General features: G+C 44.6%; 1 protein-coding gene across 1 annotated transcript in view; it reads left to right on the plus strand.

The window, feature by feature from the left end:
* TG (thyroglobulin) overlaps positions 1–18023 on the plus strand; it is a 422996-nt gene that overhangs the window by 211251 nt on the left and 193722 nt on the right. The window contains exon 37 of the mRNA XM_029587208.1: positions 16933–17067. Within this exon, the coding sequence (XP_029443068.1) occupies positions 16933–17067 (135 nt within the window). The remainder of the gene's footprint in view (positions 1–16932; positions 17068–18023) is intronic.

The following is an 18023-nucleotide window of genomic DNA, read 5'->3' on the forward strand; positions in this document are numbered from 1 at the left end:
TGCTAATTAAGGAGAAAAATAAATTGCAGAGGAGGTTCTCAGGTGAACAACTTTAAACCCTGTGGACTTTATGGAAACATTTTATGTGGCATTGCATATCAGGACTGGATCCGGCAGTAAGAGTCAAATTATTAACCATGCCGATGGCCTGATCCTGGCTTTTCCGGTGACTAGGAATATGTGGGAGAGTGCCCTCTGAGCTCTTGCCTGGGGGGATTTCAGCCTGGTTCAGGCTCACAGACCTCAGCAAACTTGTTTGGAGAGCTGCAGGCGAAAGTGGTCCCACTTGGAAGGCCAGTGGCAGTACCCAGCGATCCGGTGGCTGATTTCGAGAGGAGGGTGGGTCTGCCGCAGAACTGGCCTCCACCCACGCCGTTTCTTAAGAAGTGGTTCTCAAACTAAATTGCCCCTCCCCTTCAATCCTCACCTCCCAGCCCCTCAGCTGTTTTCACCGATTCAAAATGTCGGTTCTCTAACCTCTCTCATCGCTTTCAAAAAAAGAGCTTTGCGCATCAGCTCTGGTGGGGCCGATGTGTAACCATTTGAAATGTTTCAGTCGAGTCCTAATTTTCTCCTACATTGTGCCCACGTTTCAGTCGAATCCAATTTGCATTCCTCATTTGTCAACAAAAACATATTGCCTACCCCTCCCACTCCCCCCTCCCCAAAAAAAAAAAAAAATTTGAGCTCAAGATTCAGAATAAGTCAAATGTTTTAAAGACAACTTGAAAACATCTAAGAGATGTTCCACTCTCTCTATAATCCTTTTGCTTGCAGGCAAATCAAAATGAATAGCTACTGATGCAAAACTGTAAATGTATTTTCTTGGGTCACTGAATTTCCCCAAGGAACTGCGCCCAAACATTTCTCGGAGCCCAACTGCCTAGCATCAAGAAGAACCACCTAAACACATCAGGAAAAAGGCTGAGAGGTCAGACAAAAGAGAACGGGGGGATGCGGGGGAAAGTTGGTGCCGGATTACATATGGGAATTTATATCTGCTTCTCTCCGAAGTGGATGAAACTCAGCTGGATGGGCTATTTTGCTTTATATCTGTGTGTTGAGTGAAAATAATTTTCTCTGATTAGTCTTAAATGTGCTACTTGCCAACTTCATGGAGCACATTTAAGACTAATCGGAGAAAAGTTTTTTTCACTCAACGCACAATTAAGCTCTGGCATTTGTTGCCAGAGGATGTTGATAGTGCAGTTAGTGTAGCTGGGTTCAAAAAAGGTTTGGATGTTCTTGGAGAAGTCCATTAACTGCTATTAAGTTTACTTAGGGAATAGCCACTTATATTAATTGCATCAGTAGCATGGGATCTTCTTAGTGTTTGGGTACTTGCCAGATCTTGTGGCCTGGTTTTGGCCACTGTTGGAAACAGGATGCTGGGCTTGATGGACCCTTGGTCTGACCCAGCATGGCAAGTTCTTATGAGCTCCGATATGGCCGTGTTTCAAATCAAGGTTGTGTCAGGGGGACCGGCAGGTATTCACATCAAGCCAGAGATAGGACCCAGTTCCTGGGCCAACTCAGTAGCGCTATGCTGTGGAACTGCAAACAGATTAGTAAAGCAGCTATGCAGGATCCTCCATGGGGGAGACCTCAAAGGGACACCATTGAATATGAGGCTATTATGGGTTTATACTGCAGGTGCGAATGTTCGTCCACTGAGAGATTGCAGTACCGGTGAAAACTTGTAAATGTCTGCTGCAGGAATCGCTGCCACTGCAAGTTTCTCCAAATCCAAATTGTTAGTTTCCGTCCTCCTTAAGGAAAGCATTTTTCCTGTGTAAAGTGAACCTCAGGCAGGCCAATCACAGTGCTATCGCGCTGGATATTTACAAATTTTCCCTGGTACTGCGATCTCACAGTAGATGAACCACGCCACACCACGCCATACACACACACACACACATACACACATATAAGAAGTAAAGGGATTTTGTGTGCTGTCATGAAGGAAACACTGTTCAGATATCATACACTACAGATACATGCCTTAGATAAAAGCATGTTTTGCTTAGAACATATAGAAAAAAAGAAATGATCCACCTTTTTGCCAAGTGATACCGGAGTCTTCCTGCTAATTACTCAGGAATGATGCAGATCTTCCTGGAATAAGATTACTTTGATGCCATTTGTGCCGTGCTGTAGCTAGAGTGTAAATTTCTGGGAAGGAAGACGATTGATCTTGATGCAAGAGCCAAGCAGTCAGTTTAGTAAAAGTTCCTTAAACCTTTTCATAGGGTGCAAGAATGGATGGGATCACCGAAAACACCAGGCATGGTATTTCTTTATGCTGTCTTTCCCGGTATTCTGGCAGAACGGGACAAGTTTACCACAGACAGGCCGCACAGCTTCCAGCGTGGGGGGGGGGAGGGTATGAAACTCTGAAGCAGGTTCAAGACGTGTGGAAAATATGGGATATCCGGGCGATCAATGAAGGAACCTAATTAATAATTCCCCTGGCAGCAGAAATAAACTTCCTGGGCTGCTCATGCAAGTTCTGTTCTAATCTTGTTTAAGTTCAATTTCTTCCCCCTCATTGGCCTGCGCTGTAGAGGCAAATGAGTTCCAGATGGACAGGATAGAAGGATGGAATGGTTGACTTACTCTTGGGAAGCTTAAGCTGTATCAGTGCAATTTGCCCGGTCGATAAATGAATGAGCGGTTTGTCTACATTTGTTTTATCAAACCAACAAAAAAACTCAACACCTTGCCAGAATAATTATTTATAGAAAATTTAAATTCCATTTCCCTCCATGCCAGTGTGTCAGAGTTTACTGCAAACTACAACAACTCCTCACACCTTGTTGAGTATTATTGCAAAGAACAACAGCGGTTACAGGACCACCATGCATATACAGGGACCCTTTGACTTGACCTCAGATTTTTTAAATATGGAAAACTGTAGCGGTGGATTTGGAAACAGATGTTTACAATGAAGTTGATATTCAAATACATTGCCTGGGCAATTTTTGGAGTTCCCTGGCTAAAAGCCAAGATTTAAATATTTCCCCCTGCTGGCTTACTAGAGCTTGCCTGGGTAACTTACTACCTGCACAAAATTTAGCCAGATAAAAAGAGCCTTTCTGGAGGCATGGTTACATTTTAGTCAGTGAGCAGTGATATTCTGCGCTACCCAGCTGAAAGTGGCTGGGTAAATCTGATTGGAAAATATCCTAACCGAAAATAACCCAGATAACTTTATCTAGGTACCGGTAATTCTAATCGGGAATATTCATTGTAGCACTTATGTTCCACTGAATATCTGGCTGAAGTCGTCTGGGTAACTAGCCCTGATAACTTTCCTGCTTTCCAGAAGGGAGGATAACTTTAAAATATGCGAGGGCCCCTGATCACGGAGATATGGGCGCCCACAAAGATTGGCTACTTTAAAACTATTGCACTTGGCGGCTTGTGGCCTCCTGCGAGCTGCTGCACTCACCTCTGTGTTCCCCGATACCAAGGAAGGCCGCCCACCAAGGTTCCAGTGCACTCCCCTCCTCCTGCAGAGCAGGAGTACCGACACAGCCTTCCTCCTGCTCACACAGCTGGCCACCATGATCTCCCTGGCTCTGATGTGCGCACCCGATCCTGGCTCTTCTTTAAGGGCCAGTGGCGAGAACAGCTGCCCGACATCCATTGATGACATCACTATCCTAGGTCTGTTTCAGGCTGGCTCCATCCTCCAGTCCTTGCCTTGGCAATGGGTCAACTCCTTAAGGAGTAGTTCATTGCCTGCATTTAAGTCCGATTCCTGGATCCTGCTAGCCGTGGTTCCTTCATCTGGTAGCCCTTAGATTTCCTTCTCAGTAGTCAGTTCATATTGTTTGTCTTCAGAGTCTTCATGTCCCTGTGGTCCTCATCTTCCTCCTCTTCATCTTCTTTGTGGATTGATCTTCTGGCTTTGACTCTGGACTAGACCTCACCATTGTTTGTTCTTTGCCTGCCTCACCACTGCCTTGACATCAACCTTGCTTCTTGCAACCTGCCTCGACCACTGCCTGGACATCAATCTTGTTTCTCGCTGCCTGCCTCTGACTTCGGTCTGGACACTGATATTGCTGTGTTCCACTTGCCTCAATCTCAACTTGACCCCGGGCTGTCCTTCCACTGATCCCTCAGCATTTTGGCCTGCAGCGTTTCCTACTTGCCTGGACTTACACCATCACAGAGTCCCCACCTAAGACCAGTCGGCCCCGGCACCCGAGGGTTCAGCCTAAGGGGAACGTGGCTGTTATTGGCGAATCTCCAGTTGGGCCTCAGCTTCTGCCTGCTCCACCTGATGATGGTCTGAACCTGTGGGGCTCCTTCACATAGGTAGCACCAACTCCCCCTTGGCCCAAGGGTCCACTAATGCAACAGATTGCCAAGGCCATGGACCCGGTGGAGGCCTCCGCTCTTCAGGCCATTCTAGGCCTGGCCGAGAAGATTCAGGAACAGCAATGCTTTCTTGAAGCTCTAGCGGCCTCTATGGAGTATCTCAGCACCCACCTAGACTTATCAGACTCCATGGGAGCACCAGTGCCTCCTACGCTGGCTCCTGCCACTCCCACAGCTCCTCTGTGATCCGTCACTCTGCTCCCAGCTCCTCCCCACTAAGCCAGGGAGCCTCAACTATACCAGGTGTTCATCAACCAGTGCAATGTGCATTTTTGTCTCCAATCAGTGCTAATTCCGGATTGCTCTGTGAAGATGACCTATATTCTGTCTTTTCTTGATGGCAAGGCTCTAGCCTGGGCCTCTCCCTTGTGGGAGCATTCCAAGCCCAATCTTCAGGACCTCCAACATTTTATTGTGGCCTATAAGACCGTATTTGATGACTCAGGTTGCCAGGCAGCCTCCGGCTTGCATCTCCTCCACATCCATCAGGACATTCGCTCCCTCTCAGATTACAACATCAAATTCCAGACCCTGGCTATGGAACTCCACTGGGGAGAGCACTACCTTCATTCCATTTTCCTGGATGGATTATCATCCCTTATTAAGGATGAACTTGGCAGCTCTTGAGATTCCTGACTCGCTGGACTCCCTCATCGAGTCGCCAGGCTGGATTGACCTTCAGCTCTAGGAGCGAAACCTGGAGTTACAATGCTCAAGGAGATGCACGGCCACCGCTAGCTGGCCCCAGCACCTCTCTGCCCCACCAGAGGTTGCGCCCTCCTCTGGATCCCCGGTGGAGGAACTGATGTAAATGAGAAGTGGTTGCTTGAACCCGGAAGAGCACCTCTGTCTCTACTGCAGTGAGGTGGGTCACTTAATAGCCAGCTGCCCAATTAGGCCGGTAAACTCCCGGGCCTAGGTCTCAGTGGGGGGCTGGCTCTAGGCCTTACCTCTCCTGCTCCCCATTAACTCTTCCAGTGACACTCTCCATGGGCAACCAAGACTTTACCACATAGCCCTAGTGGATTCTGGGGCAGGAGGAACATCCTAAATTCCCAAGCTTTCTTGTCAGATTCCATTGGTACTCTCCTCCATCCATGGGGATCCCCTGCAGGGGAAAATTCCCATATCACGTCTCCAGTAAAGCGCCATACGGCTCCCTCCATGCTGAGCATCTGGCATTCCACATCATCGATAAGGCCATATATCCCATGGTTCTGGGATTATCCTGGCTCCAGCAGCACTCCCCTCAGTTGATTGGGCTTTGTTTCAGTTGTCCCGGTGGGGCGCTAAGTGCCAGGCTACCTGTTTGGAAGGGATAGACACCAGGCAATGCCTCTCTGTATCTGCTGCTCCGGCAGGCCTCCTGCCACAGTATGTGCAATATGCCAATGTCTTTTCCAAAAAGAGAGCAGACACCTTGTCACCTCACAGAGAGTTTGACTGCACCATTGACTTGCTACCTGGTGCCAAACTTCCTCAGGGAAGAGCGTATCCCTTGTCCTTACCTGAGATGAAGGCCATGTTCCATTAAATACAAGAGAATTTGGACAAGGGCTCATCTGTTGGCCCACTTCCACAGCTAGCTCATCTGTTGGCCCACTTCCGCAGCTGGCTCAGGCTTTTTCTTCATGGCAAATAAGGATGGGCCTCTCCATCCTTGCATAGACTAGCGAGGCTTGAACGCAATCACCCAGAAGGACTGTTATCTCCTGCCTTTAATCTCTGAATTGTTTGACCATCTGCAAGAACCAAGGCTCTTTTCTAATTTGGACCTGGGGGGGGGGGGGCATACAATTTAATTTGTATCTAACATAGTGACAAATGGAAAACAGCCTTCGACTCCAGGGATGGTCACTATGAGTGTTGCCTGTGCAACACCCCAGCCGTTTTTTAAATATGATGAATGATATCTTCCGGGACCTTCTATATGAGTGCGTTGTCATGTACCTTGACGACATCTTAGTTTTCTCCAAGGATCTACTTTCCCATTGCCGGGACATCTCCTGGATTCTCCAACATATCCAGGACAATCAGCTCTATACCAAGCTCAAGAAGTGCTTGTTTGAAAGAGTGTGTCTCCCTTTTCTGGGCTACATCATCTTCAGCTAGGGTATTCACATGGATCCTGACAAATTCAGGTGTATCCGAGACTGGTCTCAGCCTAGCGGGTTATGTGCCCTGCAGAGATTCCTGAGCTTTGCTAATTATTATCATCACTTCATAAACAACTACTCCAAGATAGCTGCTCCACTCACAGCCCTCACCCATAAAGGGGCTAACGCCAAACTTTGGCCACCAGAGGCTATGACAACCTTCCAATACTTAAAGGTTGTCTTCCTTCAGGAGCCTTGCCTCTGCCATCCAGACCCTATGCGCCCTTTCATAGTTGAAGTAGATGCCTCTTCTGAGGGGGTAGAGGCCATCCTGAGCCATCACTTTTCTACTGGAACCCTGCACCCCTGTTCCTTTTTCTCTAAATAATTCTCCCCAACCGAACGCAATTATAGGATCAGTGAGAGGGAACTATTGGCAATCAAATTAGAGCTGGAAGAATAGCATCACTGGTTGGAGGGAGCACAACATTGCATAACCATCTACACTGATCATATGAATTTGGAGCACCTCTACCAAGCCCAGCGACTTAATGCCCGACAGGCATGCTGGTCACTATTTTTTACTTGCTTCGACTTCGAACTCAGATGCAGGCCTGCAGCCAAGAATGTTCGGGTGGATGCTCTTTTCCACTTGTCTCTGACTCAAGACACCTCGGAATCACTCCGACACATTATCGACCTGTCCCGGGTCCTCCTTGCATCCACCCTGACTGTCCCTCCAGGGAAGATGGTTGTTCCTCACAAGCTTCATGAGAAAGTATTGAAATGGTCCCACTGGATGAGCCCAAACCCTTGCATTACTCCATCAGTTCTACTAGTGGTCCCATATGATACGATATGGTTATTTACTATGAAGGTCGGTATATAAAACTGTTAAATAAATAAATATGCAGAGGGACGTTTGGGCCTATGTGAATGCTTATCCCACTTGCAAGCAGCAGAAACCATTGGCGGGATGACCCTGGGGGCTATTACAGCTGTTGTCAGCTCCCAGGGAACCTTGGACCCAATTGTCCACTGACTTTGTTGTGGATCTCCCCCTCTCTAATGGCAATACGGTCATCTGGGTTGTAGTTGACTGTTTCTCTAAAATGGCCCATTTCACTCCACTGCCTAGTCTCCCCACAGCCCTGGTGCTAGCTCAACTCTTTGTTCAGCATGTATTTCAACTCCATGGACTCCCCAAACACATTGCCTTAGACTGTGGTACCCAGTTCACTGCACACTGGCAGTCCCTGTACAATAAATTCAACATTATGTTGGATTTCACTATAACTTACCACCCTTAAGTGAATGGCCAGTCCAAACAAACCAATCAGACATTGAACAACTTCCTACTGCTTATATCAATGCCCGCCAAGATGACTGGGCGCCCCTTCTTCCATTGGCAGAGTTCTCCCACAATTCTCACCCAGGTACTGCCACGGGTTCCTTGCCTTTTTAAATCTTCTATGGTAGACAGCCGCTATCTTCTCTACCTCTTTCCCCAACAGTTCCATTGCCAGAAGCTCAACTGTCTGCGCAAGAAGTCCAAAAGCTCTAGCGTCATACTCAGCAAATGCTACAGAAAGTGTGCCTAAAAACCAAGAAGTTCACTGACTTTCATCGGAGACCCACACCCCAATTTAAACCAATTTTTATCAATGCAGCTTTTGAAAATGCACCTTTTACTGAAGATTGGCTTCTATGTCACAGTTCGGAAAAGGAGGTTCTCAGTGTTTGAGTTACTTTTATTTAAGTTTAGCTTGTCCCTTTTACGTTAATAGTTGAAGGTGAGTCTTTTACGTTAATAGTTGAAGGTGAGTTATATTTAGGTAAAGTCAGTATTTCCCTGTCCCCAGCATTCTCTTCATGTCATGTGTAGCTGGTCCCCGTTTGGGTATTTTAGCAACATCCAGGGGTGCTACAGGTCCAGGACCAACTCCAGATTGGGAGAAAGGAAGTCTTTTGGGGCCCCTGGCACTCTGAAGCACAGCCACAGTCACAACTCATACTCAAGGCAGAAGATCTCCAGAAGGTGCCAAACTGTCCAGAAAAGGAGCAAGGAAGCCAAAACCAATAAGAGAGGTAAATATCAAGACTCATACCAGTGTCCATCCATACAATTCTTGCACTGGGATTAGAAAAAAAAAATCAAACGGGAGTCCAAAGTCTTTACTAATATTTAAAGAAAACTTTCCAAGCAATAATTACAAAACTCAAAATCCGCATCCAGTAGATGACCAAAATAAAACTGATGGTTTCCTTGTCTATAGTAGATGTTGTTACAGCTCTCCTACCCCATGCACCTTCATTCATGGCAAATATATCCTCATCTGTGAAGATGGGATAACCAGAGTGTAATTCTAGCTCCAGCATAGAAACTGGTCAGATTGGGAAAAGTATCTCCAAATACAAAAATGATAAGCTAGGTTCCAAAAATGTCAAAACACTTCAGCTGTGATCCAACTCTCAGAAATCCAGGTCTTGTGAGTTCTTTGCTCAAGAGTCTCAGACCTTCTCTTCACCCATGCTGTTAACAAGTTGCCTGGGCAAAAAGGTCTTTGATCCAGTCCTTTGGGATACCGGGATTATGCCCTTTGAACTGGTCAATTACATCCAAAAGTCTTCTAAAAAACTCTCTTGCTTGAATGCTTGAATTTCCTCTTTGAGATCCTGTGGGAACCTCCAGCTCTCCAAGCACCGTGCTCTGAGACCTTGGGGGGATCTGTAGCTCTCCAATCCACTCTCATGAAACCCATGGATGGCTCATTGTGTGCTGTCGGGAAGGATACTCCTTGCCCACTGAATTACTGGGCATGCTGCAAGGGACTTTGTTTGTACCCCCTTGAAGTCCTTCCTCCCAAAAAGGTGGGATTATAGCAATGGGAAGAATCAAAATTGTCAAAACCCCTCCTACTGCCCCTAATCAGCAAAAATTACATAGGGATAATGTTAGTGACTGGCTTAGCCCCCTTTTAGTCCTAAAATAATTTATCCAATTTAAAATAGTTGATAGGAAAATAACTCGCCTAACAGACAGACAGTGCTGATGTCTGTCCTTTTAAATAGAATAGAGGCCGGGGTGAGTTGGGGTGGTGGCTTCTTGGGGTCACTTACAGATCTTTATCCTACGACTCTATGACGATTTCTCAGGAATACTAGCTCAGTGACCCTAAGCCTATTGTGCGGGACTTTAATGCTTTCTTGTCAATTAAATATCTCCAGTTTTCATGTGTCTACCATGTGAAATCAATAGAAGCACCATTGCGTTCAGCTCTGAGACCACTAGTTGCTGGTTGAGAGAAACCTGGATTGTAACAAAAGGCACTTTTTTGTGCTATCAGAATGAACTTTTAAAGCCTTATTTTGTAAATGTATTGCATCTAGTCACATTATTAAAAGATCGATTGAACAAAACATAACTTGTTAAGCATAGAGATGGCATGCCACTATAACATGGGGAGGCAATACCTGCGCTCGGCTCGCCCTCCAAATCCCCCACAAAAAGCACACATCACTCAACTCTTGGTGTTATAAAATAGGCCACAGTTTATTAACCTTAAGCCGAGCCCATCCAATCTTATAACAATTCTTAACATCATTAACCCCCCCCCCCCCCTTTCCTTACCACCTCATCCCAGTGGTAAAGCCCTAAACCTCCCCTCATCCCCGCCTACCCCGCCTTGTCCTAAGCGAGAGCAGGCTTCAGCCCCTCAGCTCACAGGTCATCCCGTGCAGCAGCCCCCCCCAACTACACGAGATTTCCCCCCCCCCCCACTCCATTTAACCAGTGCATTCCAATACAATTTGGGCTCAGGTTTTCTGCCTCCACTGCGACAATACAACAATACCCCACAAAGCACAAAAAACCCCCTCTTTACAACATCTCCAGAAGAGAGGGTGGAAGGGACAACGAGCCGAACGCCCTGCTGCAACAAGCCCCGAGGGTTCAGAGTGACCACTCTGTCACGTCACCAGCCCACCTATTCCTACCAATCAGGGCTCAGGAATTCAAAACTCCTATTTCCTACCCGTTAATCTACCCCCCTCCCCCTTTCCTACTCTCTCTAACCCTCCTCCCATGCTCCCTAGGCCCTGCCCCCCCCTCCCCCCCCCCCCCCCCCCACCTCAGCGCCTTCGCGTGCTTTTTCCCATGCTATAACCTGCGGCGCATGACAAGCATGCACCGTCAGTCTTTTTTTATCATTTTCTTAGATCTTGCTTGGTAGAATGAAAATAGAATGGGAGAATATTTATATATACAGTTGCTGAAGAGCAATGATTGTAATGACTAACGGGGAATGAGAGTTAAATTCTCTGCAAAACCAGACTTCAGGAAAAAAGGATGTCTGTGTCCAGTATTAATTTTTAAGATCAGAGAGACATAATCTACTTTTTCTTTAGGCTGCCAATAAGTGGATAGCTTTTTCTCGTTACGTGATATTATGCCCTATAAAACTAGACAGCTAGCTATGCGAGTTGTCCTGTGCCCATAGAAAGTATGCTCTGAGAGAAATGTTGGCATGCATAGAAAAAACAGAGTAGTGTATATTTTAAGAAGATTAACCCCAATTCCCATGAAAAAGGAAAACCACTGACATACTGGTAAATCATTTTTATATACATTTTTCATAAAGGATATCTGTTTACTGTAGTCCTTCTGTAAAAGAAATGAAGAGCAAGCTAACGAACGAGTTGACTATGCAGAGTGGTCTGGTGGAATCTGACTACTGTAATCGATTCTGTGCAAAGCTTATTTTGAAGAGCAAAGCCTTCAGTGGTAATCAACATCAGTTATAAAAGTGCCTGTTATATGGTATATAAATATATATCTAAATTCATGACTTGCATTTTTGTAATGTTTCTTACAATTAGGAATGTTGTATGACTAAATACGAAGATTCCTGATTGCAGAAGGAGCCTTTTAGTGACTAGACTGCATATATATATATTGTTACATTTAGACTGTAATTGCATGACATTTATTTCAGACAGTAGGAACCTGGTGCTCTGTTTTAACTGAGGAAAAAAAGGGTAAAATGGAGGTCAATTTCATTAAAAAAAAAGGGGGGGGTGGGGGTGGTCTCTTTCCAAATTGCATTTCAAGACAGCATACTATGCCTGAGGACTGATAGCAAAAGGCCAATCCCTAAACCAGACAGCAAGCAGTTAACATTCCCTGGTTGTATCACCTGACCCTGTATGGAAAGGAGAGAGGCTGAGGCTGTAAGAGCTACTTATAGCAAGCAACATCCACTAGTAAGTCTGGGTCTGCTACCCTTCCTGCCTGCCATTGTGTCTAGCCACACCAGTGCAGTCCCTATGCATAGAACCATGTAATTCTGTAAATGTAATATATATTATTTTACATCCCACTTTCCCAAGGAAAGTATGCTTGCATGTGACCACTGAAGAGTATTGAGTCATGTCCTGTTTCAAAGCAAGTGTTTCTCCTGTTGGTGTGATGGTTCTTAACTCTGAACACAAGGATTGGACCAGACAAGTGCTAATCTGCCAACAGATTGGAGGAGTAGCCTAGTTGTTAGAGGAGGGGCATGGGTGTTCCAGGGTGTGGCCAAGACTTACACACGTAACCCCGAATTTTGCAAAGGCTGATCATGGCGTGCGTTGCCATGTGACCTGTGTAACTTTACCGCTGGTCCTGATGAGGCACAAGTCTGGAGATTTTGAGCCAGAGGGGTTCTGAACACCAGGAGGGAGGAGGGAGAGAGAGACAATATGGGGCGATGGGACAGGCCTCGGGAAGTGTGGGAGGCAGGCTGTGAAAGGGAAGGTAGGAGGAGTGGGAACATCTCATGCCCTCGGCCTCATCTCTTCATCCCTTCCATTTCCATCTACCTCAGGTGCTCAGCTCCCTTTCCTTCCCTTCTCTCTCTTTTTCTGAGAATGGAGGGGAGGCAAAGGGAGCTGAACTGAATAAGTGAAAGGGAAGGGAGGGACTTGGGAGAGAGGGGGGAGGTATGAGTGAAAGGGAATGGAGGAGGAGTGAGAGAAAAGGATATGTAAAGATAAGAGGAGGAGTGAGTGGAAGAAAGGGAGGGCTAGTGAGAAAAGAAAAGGGTGGTGAGTGAGAGGGAAGGGAGCAAGGGAAAGAGCAGGAACAACGTTGGATGTGAGAATGACTGTAAGACTGCTGGGGATGGGAAGGCAGTGAGGGGTGATTGTGAGATTCATCTCTCGTATGTGTGTGTGTGTGTGTGTGTGTGTGTATATATAATATATATGACAGCATGGGGGCCTGTGTGTGTGTGTGTGTGTGTGAGAGAGAGGATAGCATAGGGGACCTGTGTGTGTGTGTGTGTGGGGGGGGGGGGGGACTGAGAGCGAGAACTTGTGCGTGTGTGGGAGGGAACTTGTGAGGGAAAGCATGTAAGAGTGAGAGTATGTGTGTGTGTGTGTGTGTGTGTGTGCTTGTTTGTGAGAGAGCCTGTGTGAAAGATAAAAGAGATGTTAAGTTCCATATTAGGAGTCATACCCAAGAAAAGGTCCCAGGCGTCAGAGTGGAAAGTACTTTGAAATCCTCTGTTCAGCTTGTGGCAGCACTCAAAAAAGCAAACAGCATGTTAGGAATTATTAGGAAAGGAATGGAGCATAAAAGCGCAAATGTCATAATGCCCCTTTCTTGCTCCATGGTGAGGCTGTACTAAAGAGGTAATTTTCAAAGAAGTTAAGTGAGTAAATGTAACGTGCTATTGTAGCAATTTTCAAAAGCCATTTACATGCGTAAAATGCACATACACATGTAAGACCTATTGACAATTCAATGGCATATAGTGTATCAATTAAGAAAAGCCCACTTACACGTGTAAAGTACATTTACATATGTAAAACCCAGTTTTAAGTGGGTAAAGACTTTTGAAAATGGCCCCCTTAGAGTACCGTGTGCATTTCTGGCCCTCATATCTCAAAAAAGCTATAGTTTCATTGGGAAAGGTACAGAGAAGGGAGACTAAAATGATAAAGAGGATGAAACAGCTCCCCTACAAGAAAAGGCTAAAGAGATTGGAGAAGGGATTAGATAAAGGTCTATAAAATCACGAGTGGAAAAGAATAGATAAATGTAAATTGGTTATTTACTTTTTAAAAAAATATGAAGACTATAGGGCACTCCATGACATTAGTAAATAGCACATTTAAAACACATTCTGAGAACATTTTTTCACTCAGCGCACAATTAAGCTCTGGAATTCATTACCAGAGGATGTGGTTAAGGAAGTTAGTTTAGTGGGTTTAAAAAAGGTTTGCACAAATTCCTGGAGGAAAAGTCAATAAACTGTTATTAACCAAGTAGACTTAAGAAATTACCACTAGTTATCACTGCACGATAGCAGCATGTGATCTATTTATTGTTTGGGTTCTTGTCATATACTTGTGACCTGAATGGGCCACTATTGAAAACAGGATACTACTGGGCTTGAGAGAGCGAGAGATGGTATATGTGTTTGGGAGCCTGGAAAGTGAGGACATATATGTGCGTGTGTAAGAGCCTGAGTGAGTGGAAAGGGAGAGGATGTGAGAATGGGAGCCTGTGTGTGAGAAAAGAGAACATGTGAGAGTGAGAGCATGTATTTGTGTGTGAGGGAGGAAGAGAAGAAGAAGAAAGGAGGAGATGGAAGAAACAGAAAGAGAAAAGAGTCCCTGAAAAAAGAATTAGGAAAAGACAGGCAAGGGGAAAGTGGGAAAAAGAAACCAGGAACAACTGATTAGAAAATTAAAAGCTCAGACAACAAAAGTAAAAAATAAAATAAAATTAGCATTTTTATTGATTGGAATATGCCATCTTTGAGAACTTGCATATATTTCTTATATTTTTGAAATTTGCTATCTCTTTAAGTTCCACTATTTACAGTTTGGTTTCTCAGGCTTTCTATTTTGGTTTTATCTGCATGTTTCTGTTTCTAATTTGTAGCCCCTTATATTTATATTAGGTAAGGGTCAGTCTATGTTCTGCTGGTGTGTGACTGAGGTCCAGTATTTCTGCTAGTGTGTATTTTCTCTGTAGGGATTTGTAGCAGTCCGACTTGTTTCTTTGCTCAGTAGGTGGTGTATTAGTGTTCTAGGGCCTGGTGTAATATTTGTATTGCTGACTTTTCATAAATAATGGTGCTGTTTGATTCCTGAGAATTAGTACCTTGATTATATGGTATGGCTAGGTTCTAGGTGTCTCTTTTCTTTTTTTTTTTGCAGGGATTTGTGTTACTTCGCAAAGGGCCAGATTTTAAAAAGCATTTACATGCGTAAATCTGGGTTTTACGCATGTAAATGCACTTTACTCGAGTAAGTGGGCTTTTGAAAATTGCTACAATATATGCCATTGAATCGTCCATAGGATTTATTCGCATAAGAGCAGACAGCGGCGGCGTCTTAGCCGCATCTTGGGCCTGTTGGCGTCAAGCAAGGCCAGAAGAGGAGGGCAGGGGCGGCGGGCCGGGTAAGGAAGGCCGATCGCAAGCTCTGCAGCCGGCTGACGCAACACTACCCAGATATGAGACCAAGGAATAGAGGAGAGGACCATCTCCACAAGTACACAGCATTGGCAGTTTAAGTTTCCTTCAGAGGCTGCCACAGAGGCATCCCTGAGTCTGAGTTTGCTGCCCTTCTCCCTACTATTCTCTACTTACACTAGCACAATCCCTATGTGCAGAAATATGTAACCATGTTTGTAATATTTATTATTTTCTATCCCATTTTCCCCAAATACAGTATTCTTATATGCAACCATGAAAAGTTCTGAGCCATTTCCTACTTCACATTAATGATTCTGTTGGAATGCACTTGGTTCTGACCGTGCACAATAGGATTGGGTCAGACTGGTGCTACTCTGCCAACAGTTTATGCCCAGGGGCTTCTGTCAAGGGTAATTTTTCCACCTACAGTTCCCCCATTATTTTGTAATCCCATACCTATCACCTAAACAACTTTAGTTCAAATCCAACTATAACCTGCACCTGAAATGAATTTTTCACAAAGGATGGTTTTGTGCTTTGCGTATATTTGACAACAAATATTTACTGCTTGTCTCAGCAAAACAATTCTCCATTCCTTACTTATCTTGTCCAGGTGCTGGCTGATTAGTATTATTCTGCTTCCTATTTCTTCTTGTTGTGCAGGCCACTTAACTAAGCCGATCTCAGTCATTTACCTATCTGACTCCTTGCCACAGAAGCATAACCATGGGTAGGCCTTGGGGGTTGGTGTCTCTTGCATTTGACTCAGGCCCCCATCCCTATCAGCAGAGTCATTTCCATTCGAGTCAGCCCCTTAAAGGTGCAACCGTTAAAGGGCCTGGAGGCAATGGAATTACTGCAAGTCCATGATCTCCTTTAGTTAGGCATACTTTATAAAAGTTTGAGGCCCTATTATTAATCCCCCCCATCCCCCCCCGCCTCCTCTCAGCCCTTTCTAAGGTCAGGAATGCCTGGGCTGAGTGGAAGCCTCTTTAGATACTTCCTGTTCAGCAGCCTGAGAGATTAACACTTGTATAAAGCAGCTGCCTCTCCTTGGATCTCCTCTTATAAATTTGTAGTTGAGGTACTATTTGATCGCAGTCACTAACAGCAGGCATTCCTACATTTAGGGTAATTTAGATATTAGTTTGCCTTTATGCTTTAGGAATAGGTATCACAGAACAGTCTGATACATTGTGGAGGTAATTTTATAGGAGCCCACCTACACTGGGTGGCAAAAAAACATATACAAGTTACACCAATTTTCAAAGCTGATTTTATGCGCATACCACAAGGATAATTTGTAAAGGGCATTTTCTGTGGGTAAAGCCCTGTTCTGTCTGTCAAAATGCCTTTGAAAAATGCCCCTCCCAACACCAAATCTCGGGATTCCTTCTGAAGTGAAATCATCTTCGCAGCTGAAGACGAGACCTATGTGAACTTGAAAGCCGATTTAATACAGTGTCCTGGAAGTAGTCCTTCACTCCTAGAAATTAAATTGCAATTAATTATCTTCAGGACCAGTGCACCCACTGCAACGCTGCATCCCCAAATTATACCGTGAAAAGCCGACACAGATCACTGTCAGAGCTCGTAAAATGGGGTTTTGAGATTTTCTCTTGCTATCCCAGTGTTCTGTTTTTAATCACCTAATGAGCCACGACTGCAATTCTTTTAAACTTCAGGTTAGATTTTTTAGCTCTTTTTAATGCCTATTTAAATGTTTTGGAACAATCCCCGACCTGTTTGATTCAAGTCAATTATTCATTATTAGTGTTATTCTTGAAAAATATTTATGATTGCACCCATTCCGATGTGCTTGAAATAAAGTAATCGTCCAGTGGTTCTAGCAGAATTTGTAATGATAAGACTGATGCCTTTATCCTGTGAATCTCTAAATTCTGTTTCTAGATTATTGCAGTAGGCCAGATCCTCACTACACTTCTTTAATGAATCTGCTTTGCTTTGTTCTGCAGTGTCCTCTGATACCTGGCAGCTCCTGGATATGTCCTCGGCGGTTATTGATCCATCCATCTTAACCTTTGACATCGCGCATGTCAGCAGAGATGTTTCTGATGGTGTCGCCACTGCCAGGGACTATTGCTTATCAGGCAAGTACTTTGCATCAACTTCAAGTTGCATCAACAATCAAGTTGATGCAAGTACTTTGCATCAACTTGATTGTTCTTAGGATTTTATGGGGCTCGTTGCCATAAATAAGAAATATGAGAAGCAAGCTTTTTGATAACTGAGCCTGAAGTGTTAATATAATTGTCCAAGAAAAGAAAAATGGCAGATCAGTGTCCGGATCAGTGATTAGAGAGAGGATTCCAGCCTAATGTGTATCAGCTTGAGAGGAGTGCAAGCATTCACTTGTTCTTATAAAGGGTCATTTTCATAAGACCCTTAGATATGCCATACTGGGTCAGAACAAGGGTCCATCAAGCCCAGTATCCTGTTTCCAACAGTGGCCAATCCAAGTCACAAGTACCTGGCAGGTAAATCTCAAGCTACTATTGCTTATTAATTAATAGCATTTTATGGATTTTTTCCTCTAGGATTTTACCTCTAGGTTTTTATCCAAACCTTTTTTAAACCCAGTTACACTAACTGCTGTAACCACATCTTCTGGCAATGAATTCCAGAGCTTAACTATGCACTGAGAGAAAAATAATTTTCTTTCATTTGTTTTAAATGAACTACTTGCTAACTTCATGGAGTGCCCCCTAGTCCTTCTATTATCTGAGAGAGTAAATACCTGAATTACATTAACTTGTTCTAGTCCTTTCATGATTTTGTAGAACTCCATCATATCCTCCTCAGTCGTCTCTTCTTCAAACTGAATAGCCCTAACTTCCTTAGCCTTTCCTCTTAGGGCATCTGTTCTATGCACTTATCATTTTGGTTGCCCTTCCCTGCACTTTCTTTAGTGCAACTATACGTTTTTTGAGATGTGGTGACCAGAATTGTACACAGTATTCAAGGTGCGGTCTCACCATGGAGCGATACAGAGGCATTATGACATCCATCGTTTTATTCACCATTCCCTTTCTAATAATTCCCAACG

Source organism: Rhinatrema bivittatum, chromosome 2 (genome assembly GCF_901001135.1).
Source record: "Rhinatrema bivittatum chromosome 2, aRhiBiv1.1, whole genome shotgun sequence".
Taxonomy (NCBI): Eukaryota; Metazoa; Chordata; class Amphibia; order Gymnophiona; family Rhinatrematidae; genus Rhinatrema; species Rhinatrema bivittatum.